Source organism: Lutjanus erythropterus, chromosome 11 (genome assembly GCF_056507025.1).
Source record: "Lutjanus erythropterus isolate fLutEry1 chromosome 11, fLutEry1.hap2, whole genome shotgun sequence".
Lineage (NCBI taxonomy): Eukaryota > Metazoa > Chordata > Actinopteri > Lutjaniformes > Lutjanidae > Lutjanus > Lutjanus erythropterus.
The window spans coordinates 32,427,654-32,442,261 of record NC_139327.1 but is presented as its reverse complement, the minus strand read 5'-3'; the positions used below and the strand labels follow the sequence as shown (position 1 = coordinate 32,442,261).

At 39.1% G+C, this 14,608-nt stretch overlaps 1 protein-coding gene across 2 annotated transcripts in view; it reads right to left on the bottom strand.

Moving 5' to 3' along the window:
• gria4b (glutamate receptor, ionotropic, AMPA 4b) overlaps positions 1-14,608 on the bottom strand; it is a 172,371-nt gene that overhangs the window by 27,800 nt on the left and 129,963 nt on the right. For both annotated transcript variants that reach the window (XM_084729992.1, XM_084729993.1), the window contains exon 11: positions 11,681-12,054. In XM_084729992.1, coding sequence (XP_084586118.1) covers positions 11,681-12,054 — 374 coding nt within the window. The remainder of the gene's footprint in view (positions 1-11,680; positions 12,055-14,608) is intronic.

Genomic DNA, 14,608 nt, shown 5'->3' with positions numbered 1-14,608 from the left:
TGTGCTCAATCCCACAAAGCTTTATTTAAAATGTTATAGTTTATAGTACTTGTAGTTTTCTAAACACACCAAACATGATAGGCTGAATTACACTGTAAAATAATTGTACAGGAATCTTGAGGAATCAACTGATCTTTTCTCTTTATGTTTCTCATTAAGTTAACAAAAATATACAAGTTTTATTTATTCAAGTTCTGCTTAGAAGACTTTGAAAAGTCTTAATGGTGGGCAATGGGCAGTGGAGGACAAGTTACTCAGGACGTATAATTAGTTACTTTTTACTTATTACATCCACCTATGAAAATATTCTTCTTCTGTTTTCTTTTGTCTTTCAGAGAAACAGATGACACTTCAGTAAGCTCAAAATAAGAATTTTAATTACTGTATTCTCATAAGACAAAGAAAAGATGACTGTGCAAAACACCATGTTCCTTTGGGCTAGTTTAACTAGTACAGATTAAGGACTACTCCTGGATTAATCTTAGATCTGTCTGTGAAACCGGCCCTTAGTTTATTTTTTACAGTGTATGGGGAAATGTGCAAAAATGATGCACAAGACATCTCGATTTGATGGATTGATCCAACTGTGTAGCCATAAAAATGGCGTCATAGGTTTAAATATTTACAGTGTCTGCATCATATAGCTTCAAAGAACGGATGGAACAAGGAGCATACAGAATATACTGTGAGTATGTGATATTGTCATATAGAATACATGGAATAATGTTTATTTTCTCAGTCTGATGCAGCTAAAAAAGGGGGATTTAATTGGAAAAATAATGTTGAGGAGGACAAGTGAAAGCTCAAAGATAAAAATAAACACTGAGGGCAAGTTAATCTCATCTCTGGATTAAAATACAATATGGTTCACGTTAATATCAGTGACCAGTGTGCAAACAATCTGTCATAATGTGATGTGAGGGAGTAAACTTTAATGCCCCACTTCTCCCTCTTATTTGCTTTGATGTGTGAGAAATAAAAAGCTGCTGTCAGAGATGATTTGGTGCAGAGTGTGTGTAGGTTTTCCACAGGATTTGAGGAATGTTTGTGGGACAGAGAGAAATGAAAACGGGGGCAGAGAAGAAAAAAAAAATGCAGCAATATGAAGACGAGGAGGAGGAGGTGATGAGGAGGCACAGAGGGAGCGCTCTGACCTTGAGCAGAGCCTAAATAAATGAGGAGGTGCGAGTCTGCTCCCAGGGTGATACCTGGGGCGAGACCACACTATCTGACTTATTCATAGCAGACAAACTGTCACTCCAGATCCCTCTCTCTGCTTCGACTCCCAGTTTGTGTCTTCAGCCACCAACTACACCTCCGCTGAAGAGCCGATAGAAGATTTAAAACCTGTTTGTTATTGTAAAGTCTCAAATAAAAGCCTGTATTCAAATGACAAGCAGCACTTGGGGGTTGGGTACGGTTCAAAGGCTGAGGTGGAAATACCTGTACTCTACTAAGTCACATGATAATTTCACTATAATGTACATTTCCACAGTTCTGATAACAAAATGTTCTCACTTTCAATTCGTCAGCTTGGTCAGTGGCCTGATATGGTTCAAATCATGACACTGTAGGTGCAACTTTAGCATCAGTTTTGCACGTGCAAGGCCCCATGATCAAGTTACCAATAATTCAAAAAAGCAAGTCTGGGTAGACTTTCAAAATGAAGCAACAAAACTACTTGTCTACTACTTGGCAAAATACACAAACTGTCTGAGACCAGAAAGTCTACATTATAACTGTAATGTGACAAAGTGGATCAAAAGGAACTTTAATGTGGCGGAGGTGATGCAATATTTCTCTTCTCCATTATCCATTGTGGGCTGTCACAACCAACGTCTAACGATTGTGTAAAATTTGAAGAACATTAATATCGCCATCCTATAAGGCAGTGTCACCAGTTACTGAGGGCCACTGTTTAAGGTTGTCAATCCATTAACCGTGCTGTCACTATTAGCAGGCAACAGCAGGCCTGGTGTGTAGAAGCGAACCCCAGATCTGCAAGATATCACAAGAGTTAACATTTTGACCGAGACCATGAAGAATCTTGCAAGGGTCTCGCAAATTTGGGGTTTCCTTCTAGACCCACCCAGCTGACCCCGCAAGTGACAAACACGATGTTCCACTGCAGCAATGGTGGCACTCTAGGATGGCAGAACACACACCAGCTTGCCTGTAGCTTCTAAGTGAATCTCTGTGGTTTGAAGTTTAGTTTCTTTCCTGCGCCGCTGTTTGTACTTTCAGATATCTGCTTTATCTTACTGTTTCACTGCTGATAGGAGTCGGGTTCAGTTACTGCTGATGGAAACCAAACATGTGGGGATTTTGCTGCTTCATAATAAAGTAATTATGATAACAAAATAATGGGGGACTTTTATTCGAAAAAAAAATTGGATCTTTATTCATGATTTTACAGCTGCTCGTCTCCAGAACTGTGCTGTGTTGTGTGCTGACACAATGAGTCAAACTGAGCCAAGTCAAGCCAGTATATGAGTTTGGACTGGTAAATGGGCAAAAGAATTGCACAAAGAGTTATTTGAGTGAGTGCCGAATGAACCCTTTCACACTGAAGACAAAAATCAGATGTTGGTGGGTTTTTGAACAGTGTAAAAGGGTCTTAATATTACTGCTCTGTTTAACAGAAATACTTTTATTTTCACACAATATGCCCAATTGTTTCTTCCTTCCATTTCTTTTGATTGCTGTTAAATTACAATATGTTGAGTTTCATTTATGGTTGCTCAGCTATAATCAAATAAAAAAATTAAAAAAAAACTGCTGACTGGAAGCAACTTAAAATGGGAGCAAATCAGAAACAGGTGCTTCTTACAAATGCACTCATAAAACAGGAAATTGAGAAAAACAGCTAGAGGCTGTCTCTAGTATAAGTGTGATTCAGATAAAGGCTTCTGTAGTTGCAATAAATAAAGTCCCCAGACCACTATTTGAGAATTTCCATACTTAAACCCTTCATGATCCGCCTTTCTGATGTCTATCTGTGAACCCAAATGGCATCGCTGGCTGCTGAGAAGGCCTATAGGGTGCTGATATACCATCAAACATAATCCCGGCTCTTTCAGCTCGGATATTCTCCAGAACCCTTCGCCCATGTGTGCATTATCTCCTGAAGACATCAAATCCATAGAATTTTCTCAAACACCCACGATAACATCTCTGTATTAGCTCTGTGATGCCGGTCAACCTCAAGGAAAGGTCTTTCTTCTTAATCTGAAGTGGATCTGTTGCTTTGCATTCATATTTTAAACTTGTTTAACACGTGGCTTTTAATTTGTCCTGTCCAATAATTTTCTAAAGTGCAATAGAATAATCAGAGAAACTTCACTGATGTGCAACAAACAAAAAAAGGAGCATACTTTCTTATTTGCAGCACATAACAATGTGCCATTTTTTCATCTTTTCATCTTCTATCACTGTTGGGTATTATATTCCATTTATTTTTGTATTATTTTTAATTGGCTAATTTTGTTTGCTTCTTTGCAGTCCTGAAATGTTTTAATTCTGTTTCAACCATGTCAGGTAACTTTGTTTAATGTAAAAGCTACTTTAACATCCATATTTAGCGTTTATATGTGTATATAAGTGTTTAATAAATGGTTTATAACACATTATAATGAGTTATAAACAAATATAAGTGTTTATTAATGTGTTTGTAAACAACCACAGCTCCTCCTGTGGACACCCATAGGTCTAAGCTGTTGTATGAACAGATAATAAATGACAATATCTGCTTACAACTTCATTATTGTCTGTTATTAATTACTTATTACATGTTTATATCAAGCGTTTGCTAAGCCTCTGTACCAATAAGCATTTCAATGGCAACTGGACACGTTTGTGTTTGAGGAAAGCGACCTACATTAGCAACACAATATCAAAGCAAAAAACTCTCTTGACTTTGAAGCTATACCCCACTGTTGTACATCAGATGCAATCAGAGCCTCTAGCAATGCCCATAATTTGAAAGACTAGTGCGACAAATCAAGCGAGTGTGACGAAGGACAGGCTCTGCTGACATCAGCAGTCCGCGATGCAGCAGAACAGCCGTGTGTCAGCTGGATAACAAAAGCTAATTGGCATTGAATTAATAGAATAATGGGAATCTTGCAGATAGACCACTTGAAAGTCATTTCTCCTTTTCAGACGCAGCTTTTGTTGGCCTAAATCCACAACTCAAATTAAAAGTTACGCTTCATCTGTCGCCATCAGGAAATTTGCCATCAGTATGCACGCACTCCGAGCTAATCAGGACTAATCAAGCCAATCGCTGCGTTCTCATTAGCTCGCCAGAGATGTGGCAACTGTGACTCAGCAGAGGAGACAAAGATAATCCATCTGAAGCAATGAGATGGAAGTGACTGACAACACCTGGAACCGCCATGACCAATTACAGCGTCGCCGGCTGCCTCGTATTTGTATTGATATTTTCTGATATGATGCAGTGAAGTGACATCCTGCAGTCTCAGGAGAAAATACCAGAATAACTTAAGTTCTATTCATCTGGGATTTGTAGTCAATTAAAAAGACTATCATGTCACCGTTTCATTTAAGCTCCCTTCTTCTCCTGTTTCCACGGAGACATTACCAATGGAGACCGGGATATTAATCACTGAATTAATTATTATGGGCTGCCTTGAGGGAGCAAAAGGGGGTATTAACCCTTATTAAAAGGCAGAGAGAGGGGAGGAAGATATTTTGTGCTTTTTAAACCTCTGCTTTTCCTGTTGGAGCCGTGTCATGAAATGAGTGAAAAAAAAAATAAATGAAGAAAGGTAGAATAATACTTCTCTACGAGGACAGAATCACAGAAATCAACTAGAAATAGACTATTAAACTAGTAAGTAGTAAGTAAAAGCAGGGAGATCACCAACATATTTAAAATTCTTGCAGATGTTTGTTTCAGCAGATAATTCAATTCTAGCTTCTTCTGCCCAGTGGCTAGCTTTTTTTTCTACCCACATGACTCTTAGCTGACTGCTAACAGATTGTAGCAGCATTATTATATTTATTAATGTTATTTCTTTGAAAAATAAAAATGTTTTACCAACTTCTTGCTTACATGTTTTTCCAATCTTGTCTTTCAACTGTAATATTCCAATTTAAATGCTCACATTCCTATTTGTGGTTTGTGGTTTAAAGCTGCTAGCTTGTTTGGAGTTTTAGCCATAAATATTGACTGAATAATGATCGGTTGACAGACATAAGCCAAGGCATCACGGGATTGCCAGTGGATGGCTAACGTCCAAGCTAACAATGACAATAGCTGTTTTTTACATGAAGAAATAGATAAATTATCACAAAAGACATCCAGTGCTGCATTTATCATAATATAAAGGCTCAGGTTCAGTTTACCCTAACGGACACGTCAACGCACTTTTTCCGGTAAATGTTATTGTCACGACTCTTCCATTCAACAAAAATTTTATAATTATGGAGTTGAAATCATCTGAAATCACATTAGATTTTTTTAAAAACTTGACGTGTAATTTCTGAAGAGTAGCTTCACACTAGTCAACTTCCTCTTTTTTTCTCAGCTTTATTTATTTAATCTAATGTTTATTTGTATGCGGAAAAGTATAAACCAATGCCACACACCATAGCATTTATAGCCTAAGCTAATTTGCAATGCACGTCCCTAGCTGGGCCTTTAAGATACAAAAGACTTAGCAACAAATACACAAGAGACAGTACAAAACACAAACAACAAGAAAATAATGAAGAGAAAACAATAACTTTTTACAACATTTCCACCCAGTGGATATAATCTGCGTTAGTTACTCTGTTCAATCAGGGAAATACTGTTAAACAGCCAAACATGGGTTTTATTACAGCAATCTGGTCGCGAAACTGGTCAACTGTGCAGTTACAATGCCTGTTAAAAATTCCTTGATGTTCTAAGCAGACCGGATGGTCTGCATGCAGCAGATGACGCTCATTACAACCACAGAGAATTGACTTGAAAGACTTAAGGCTTTACTTGGACGAGCAAAAAATGACAGATGAGCACTTCTGGTTGATTATGGTTGAGATCAAACCTCGAAAACACGCACCTGCTCATGAACAGATGACATTCATCAGGTTTAAATGAGAAGTTTATGACGAGTTTGAGCAGTCCAAAGGGATTTTAGTGTCTCTCACTCAAAAGACTCATATGAGCAAGATAAGGACAAAAATACAAAAATATTCCTGCATAAGGCCGATGTAACCAAAACCACTAAAACAAACAGTCTCCTGGAAGAAACCTGAACCTATCAAAAACCTGCTCATGTAAGGCGACATGTACGTCACATTATGAGGTTTAACCTGTTCTCATTCCCAGATTGTCAAATACTGATGTTTCGTCACACACCTCTGCATCTCATACAGACACAGAGCATCCATAAGTGTCTGTATGAGAAACTCTGGGCTTTCAGTTAACTCTAATGTACAGAAAACCCGTCCACGGTCATATTAGATACTCAGAACTGCTCCAGCCATCCATTTACTCCAACATTAACCCATTCACAGCACTATAAGATGCTGCAAGCATCACTTTCCCATTGCAGAACTGAGGTCGTACAAACAGGAATTATTTTCCTCTCCGAAGTTAAGGTTTTCTTTTAATAATATACTCAATATTTCTCAACACAAAAACCACAAAAGTGTGCTTCATGCAGCAGTATGATGTTATCGCTTCATGTTATCGCTCGGGTTGCAACTAATGATTATTTTAATAGTTGATTAATCTGTCGATTATTTTCTTGATTAATAGATTAATTCTTTGATCTAAAAATTCTTCTTCTTTTATTGTAATGGTTATTTTCCTTATTGATTAATCATCTCCATTAATCAAATAGTTATTTGGTCCAGAAAATTAGTCCTCAAACATCTTGTTTTGCCCAAAACCCAAAGATATTAAGGTTACTGTCACAGAGGAGTGAAGAAACCAGTAAATAATCACATTTAAGAAGCTGCAAACAGAGAATTTTGATTTTGCTTCTTAAAAAAATACTCAGGCTGATTAAATGATTATCAAAATAGTTGGCAATCGCTAAATAATTGATTGTTTGATTAATCTTTGCAGATCTAGTTAGGGCCATCAGTTTTAATTATTTATCATCTTGGCAAGATTTGGATTGTGGAAGGCTCTACACTACCCATGATCCTCAGCCACCATTGGAGACAAAGATAGCCAGATTTGTTACCCATCATAAAACTGTAATTACGGAATTTATTCCAAACTGTTTCAGAATACGAAAGCTGAATGTTTTATTAGTTGTCTACAAATTTCAATACTTAGCTTTAGCTTCACCCTTAATGACAGATGAAGAGCTCATGAGCTCAATGATTGGATGGTTTATTTAACTGCAATGCACCCTGGGAGTTGTAGTCAACATAAACCCAGGTAAGTTTTGAAAAACTCTCCTGATTATTTGACTTAAAGTACTGGATGGTGTGGCTGAACATGTCGCCTCTTAAAAGTTTGTGGTTCATCCAGACTCAGAGTTTCCACCGTCCAGCCAGCTCGCCGCTATAACACGCGAGCGAGCCCCGCCGGCCCTCGCCCCAAATTCGGCCCATTCACCTCTGGCCTCGTCACTCCCTCCACGCCGTCTAATCTCCCCTGTGTGAAGGGATTTGCATGTTGCCCTGTCAGGCTAAACTGGAGTGGAAGCGCCGCTGAGCTCCGGGGCTCTGTGCTGATGGATTGGGAGAGGCCCGTGGGATTAGCAGTGACAGGTGGAATGCAGCGGGGACCGCAGCCAGAGACACAGAGCGGTTGAAATGTAGACTTTTCATTCCTATGCCGACATTGTTGTGCGGCTCTTAAGTCCTTATCTGCGGCACACAGGCGGAGATGTGGCGGGCAGGGGTGGCTATGGCGGTGGGTGGGGGTGGTCTGCACACACGTGAACAAAGCAAGTGTACTCTTTAAATGAGTGGCCTTAATCACAGTCACAGGCCCACTATAGGCTCCTCTATAGGTTGCTTACGTGAGGCCAGCTCTAATGTACCTCGGGATCCTCCATCTTGTGTGTTTCTCTGCTCTCCTCTGGTGTGGGGGAGGCTGAAAGATACAGGCTGGTTTGGTCCTCCTTTCATCTCCTAAAATCTTACCAACTCTATTACAGTGCAAGATCCATAAGGGCTTAAAGCAGATAAAAGAAGTATTATATGAACGACTTATCTATATGAGCTATTTTAACAGTATCTTAAAATAACCCAAACAATCCTTCTGCTGGAACTTTAAGCTTGACAAAGCCATTCAAACAGCTAAGAGAGGCTTTACAGGAGATGAGAAACCATTAAGAATTACCGGCTTTACCAGTCTATAGGTTTCACCATGACAGTAGATGTCAGCAGTGTGTGTGATGACGGACAGGAAGCCTGATCTTTGATTGAAATACAAAGACGACCAGCCCTGACAGGCTGGAGAAGAACACGGGCAGACAGTTTACAGTGCGAGCCACAATTTCTCCACCCTTCCACCAGGCTTGCGAGAGACCAGCGCGCTCGTCTGAAGTCCGGATGATGCCGAGCTCGAGTCTCAGGATTGACCCTTCATAAGCTCCGCCCCCTTTTTTTGCTCTGTGCTCCAATAACAGTTGAAGCTTTTTACCTGGTGGAACCTCAGTCAAATTTCTTCTTTCCTGTACTAAGATTGTGGTTGGCTCATCTATGTCGAAAAGAAAGCCAAACTTTGGAGATGGTTAAAGATGTTGCTGGAGGATCTATCAAAGTGACTAAGTTCAAAAATGTTAACAAAATGCTAGATAAGTAACTAGCTAATGATTGATGTAGAATCGCTAGCTAGTTAGCTAGAGTGATGCGTGCGTACATAGCGCTGGTAACTAGCGAGCTAACAATCGATGCTATAGATTAGCTACCCAGTTAGCAAGTAGCTAATTTAAGATGTGATCGGATGTCATTTTGAGGGGTCCCTGAGCAACATCTTTGGTTGAGCCGTGAACCCATCGCATATCTAAGTGCAGGAAACAGGAAAGGAGAAAGTTGAGGGGCGGGACTTAGGAACGGTCAAGTTGGACAAAGGGAAGAGAAGTGACAGACACGGTGAAAGACAACACCTTGACAGTGTGTTCTCAATGAATCACATTATGGAGTAGAACCACGGCCGCTAATGTAACTGGAGCTAAAATACACAGAGACGAGCGGGAAGCCACAACTGCAGAAGCTGACAGACACTCAGACAACCTAATTCCCTTACAAGCAGACAACACAGCGTATGCAAGTCAGACAGTGAAGAACAATATGGCTGCAGAAGAGACAGATAGAGAGACAAGAAATCGATACCAGCAAAGACACACACACTCTCTCTGTCTCTCTGCCTCAGAAACACACCACAAATACACACACGAGTGTGATGCCACCGTGCACATACAGGTATAGACACAGCATGAGCAGCAGACTGCAGAGACAGCAGCTAAAAACACAAAACACTGATACTTAATACCTCTCTATTATGCTTTTAAACTACAGCCCTCATGCAAATTACCACTGATATAAATAAACAAATAATAATAAATAATACAAACAGGCTAAAACTGGTAAACTGACACACTTCACTATCACTGGTATCTTAAGTATCACCAGTTAATGAAAACCTCATATTTCCAAAATGTCAAAATACGAAAAATTAAGGAAATATTTTTTATTGAAGAGGCATCAAGTTCTGCACTTTAGATATGTGAATTAGCTTTCTTTACGAGAGTGAGACGAAAAGAGTGATATACTGTGAATCTCAAGATACTGGGGATAAGATGTGTTTAGGTTAGTGTAGCATAACAACTGGAATCAGGTGGAAAAAGCTAGCTAAAATTAAAGTAAACATAAACCAACAGTTCTTAAGCTCATTAATTAACACTGATCTGGTTTTTATTGATTCCTGCAGTGTTACTTTGTACATTACATACTTTGATTAAGAAAAAATACCTGCAAAATAACTGAAAATAACCAATCATTAGCCTCAGCTTTAAGTTTACTTTGTGTTTAGCGGAAAAAAAAAGGTAAACATCATTCCTGCTAAACATTAGGATTGTAATTGAGAGAACATTAGCTTGCTGAGGTTAGCATTTATCTCTAAACAGAGAAAGGATATATGAATTGTGGTTTAGGAGAATTAATTGGTGAACAACAGTGAGTAACTGCTCCCTGAAGTAGGCTAATAGGCAGTGTTGAGCAAGTTTCTACAATGTAGTTATTAGTTACAGTTACTAGTTACTTCTCTCAAAACTAATTGAATTACTTTACCAACTACTGCAGATCAAACTAATTAATTACTAGACACAGAAACTTCTGTGTTACTTTAAATTGTCTGCTTAATTCTTTTACTAATGCACACATATCTATATTATTTCAGTGACAACACTGTCAAATTTTTATCTAACATTGTACCCATTATCACTGATAGGAGTTATTAATACTCCTGACCACCAGAGGGCAGCAGTGACTAGTGTTCTTACCTGTAATCTACACTTTTGTAGCCTCTGGTTTAGACAGCAGGGTGTATTAGAAGAAGATTATGTGTGGATAATGTACGTATCCGAGACAAATATCCTGGACAATAAAGTCAATCTTATCTTACCATACTGTATCTTATTTAACGTCATTTTTACATTTTTCTTTGCACATAAGAATAAACAACATCGGTCTTAATTAGCAAGCTTTATGGGTGTTGGTAGGTGTTTATTTGAACTTTGTACAGAGCCAGGTTTGTTGTGTTACCTGCTCTTATTCTTTATACTAAGCTAAGCTAACTGTGTACAGACTACAGCTCAAACATGATTAGAATTGATCTTTCCATCTCACCGTCAGAAAGAAAACAAACAAGCTTGAACTTTTCCTTAATCTACAGAGCCTTTTTATTTTCAAATTTAGGATCGTAAAAACTTATTAACTAACACAGAATGACATCATTCAAGTTAAGTTTGCAAATTATGAGGTTTTCAGATCATTTAAGTGATAAACAAAGCAAATCAAATAATATAGTTAATAAAAAGATTAAACTATTAGGTTATGTTAGAAATGTATAATATATAAATAATAATCCTAGTGGATTGTGGGTTGTTTTAAATAATAATCCACTTTAAAGTAAGGTAAAGTGAAGGATTTTTAAATATTTCCATGGTGTAAGATGGAAGTGGCACCTTATGTGTGAATGCCAGTTGTGACTCAAGCTAAGGACACACTACACACACCTGTCAGGAGGTGGAAAAGATTAAAAATATCACGTATAAAAACTATCAGATACAGATTGTTTTCCATGTCCCGCTGCACAGATTATCTGAATTTTACTCCCAGTGACAATTAAAGAAGACTGAAAAACATACTGATTGAATTATTTTTTCTTCTTTTGTCAGTGTCACAGAAACAGGAGGGTGTCCAGACGTGTTCAGTTTCAGTTTGTATCAATCAGACACGTCTGAAATAATGACAAAGGTCTTTAGTGGACTGGCAGGCGAGGGATTTAACCACTCCTCCACACTAACATGGACACAATCGGACGTGATGGCACATAATGATTATAATTGGCCTAAAAGTCCTGTAATGTGTCCGCAGCCTGAGGACAAAAGAGCTAATAATGTATCTGTGAGACTTTGCAGCAAACATGCACTAACTTTTTAGAGATTAATTTCTCTGACAGTTAAATAAAAGTGTGTCTTACCTGGGGGAGATGTCACAGCCCTGCTGCATGAAGGCGCCCAAGGAGAACCAGAGGGAGTTGAAGATACCAAACTCATTGGGGGGCTGGTCGCTTGGCGGACCGTCGGTGCCCTCTTCGGGCTCCTCGGTGTGCCATTCGTACGGGCTGAAGCGGCTGACCAGGAAGAGCACCACGCTCACGCCGATGTAGGCGAACACGATGCACATCCAGATCTCGTAGGCCAACGGGTCCAGGAAGGAGAACACCCCCGGTTTGGATTTTTGGGGCTTCTTGATCATGATGGAAATGCCCAGCGACATGAAGGGCTTGGAGAAGTCGATCACCTCCTCCCGGACCAACGTGATAGTCAAAGGGGCCACAGCGATTTCCGCTTTCTGCAGAGATATGGGGGAAAAGGAATCTGATCAGCCATCTGAATGAAAGCAGCAATTAACACCAACGCTGAAATTCCAATTTTTGGTTTGCTTTAATTCTTTTAACTTCTAAACTTGTTTTGTGTCAACTAACACCCGTGTCCCACACAAGAATTAAATGCTTAAAACATTTTAAAAATGTGATTTTCTTTTTTTTCTTTCTTTTTTTTTGTTTTTTGGCAGGACATGATTTGTTGCAATTCTCTAGAATAGATGAGGTATAAAAAATGGTGTCTCTTTAAAGTTGTCTCTTAGATTTCTGTCAACTCCATCAGATATTTACAAAAACATGATTTAATCAGGCATGAAAAGGTTTATCTATACCCTAAGGACCCCTGTCTCACTTCCTGGTTTAAAAAAAAAGGTGGGAATACTGCTCAGTGCACTGGTATGCTTTCTACTTTTGGACGAATTTATTTGACAATATTGCTATCAGATGCGTCTCAACCATAACATGTCAGCTCTGTAGCCCTTCTAAATCAATCATAAATAAGAATTACGGTTTAAAAATGTGTATTTTGATTAGAATTAAGAGAACTCTGACAACTTTAAAAAAAAATGGCTGCTCATTATGACTATGCTGTGAAATTGCTGTGACATCTACATTTCATAAAAAATATAATCACAAGGAGGATAGCTTGTTGGGTTTAATAGCCAAAAGTTTGATCTTTTAAAACAAATCTTCCAGCATAATAAAAATCACAACCCCCTCGAACTACAGTTTTGTCCCACTTCTCAAGAATGAGTAAACAAATGCAAATGATAGATCATCTCTCTTAGCTGGGCCGTGCAACAATCAAATATCACTTAGTCACAGATATGACATGCAGAGGGCCAATAGCCAGTCAGCCATCAGTAAACAAAACAACAACAATTACCCCTTTTCTTCTCTCCTCAGCTCGTGTCATTTTATGTGAATTTCTCCCTCCACTGAACAAATCTCAGAGCGATCAAGTTTAGACGTCGGCTGAATTCATCTCGGAGTGATCAAGTTAAGACAGTGGGAGAGAGAAAAGAAATTGAAAAAGAAATTCTGCGGCCCTCTGCAAAGCTGAGAGGCTTAGCTGAGACTGCGGGAGAATCGGCACGGAGGATAAAATAATGTGTTGGAGAAATATGCTTACAGAACAGGAAGGCAAAAATGGGATACAGCCACCTCGGAGGTCTGCAGCTGTGGAAAAGTGCACACTGGCTCGCTGAAAATCCACAAACCAGATTACAGCTAGTGACTTAGCAACACTTGTGACCTTGTCTGTCTGTCTCGGGGAGCAAAAGGGCTTAATATCAGCAAGAATTTAAAGTTTCATTATGACCATCTAACACTTGAGGAGGAAAGAGAAGAGAAAACAGGGACGAGGGAAAGAAAATGAAAGCGTTTTAAGTTCTTTCATCCTCAGCAGAATGCACTAAGATGACAGCCTAGGGGCATTTAGCGTGCGCTAAAATACACGGCAGGTTAAAAAGGAGGAGGGCTTTTGTGGTGGCGTGGGGCTTTTGAGGGAGAAGCGGGCAGAAATGAATGGTCTCTGAGATGGGGAAAGTGCTGACAGCTTCCATGTCCTCAGACGTTCCCATGAACGCTGTAGAAAGAGATGCCAGCGTCCCCCACGCCCGCAGTCACACAAGCTATGGTGCAACACTGACGCACACTGGTGCACAGCAGATATTTACTCACACACACACAAACACACTAAAACACACACTGGTCGCACCATATTTGTGAGAGCCTCAGAGTCTCTCCCTCCTCCTCCCTCCTTGTTCTTATTTCTTATCTCAGTCTTTCAAACTCAACTCTTTATCCTTAAGTAACCTTGAATTTACTAATATTTTTATTTACTTTGCATGTAACCTTCACTGCAAAATTCAATGTGCACTGGATCCTGTAGCAGCATGTTGCTGCCTCACACACACCAGTATCATGCTATAGTGAAGTGTGTCCACATCTGGAGGTAGACTGGTACAATAATACACTGATTTTTCAAAATACATTACTCAGAAAATAAATAACACATCAGTGACCCTACTGATGTCACAAAGGTTATTGGCATGGCTGGACTGAACTAAATAAATATTGAATAAAAGTTATTTTTTCAGTTTTGTTGCCCCTTTTCTGTGTTATTTATTGTTTGTTTGTCTTGCCTAGATTTCACTAATATAGATTTTGTTGGTTGAATACTGTCCTGTAATAAACAGTTATAGATGATGACTTGTTTCTAATGCAGTAAATGCACCGTGTAACTTTTGTAGGTGAACTTAAATTCTTCATATTAACTGCAGCTATTCACAGGAAATGTTCATTATAACTCTGGTTATCCTGAAGAAGAAAATGTTCACATCAATGTTTGAAGCTTTGTTTGAGAGGCAGATAAGTTAAAGTAAAACTTTGGTTTGGGACTGAGAGGGTTCGAGTCAAAGACTGCACTTGTACTTCCTGTTAGGGTATTTATGTTTAAGTAATGTTTCCCATCATGTCCTCCATTTAAAGCAGAGCTTTAGGACAGGACATGTTTCCACT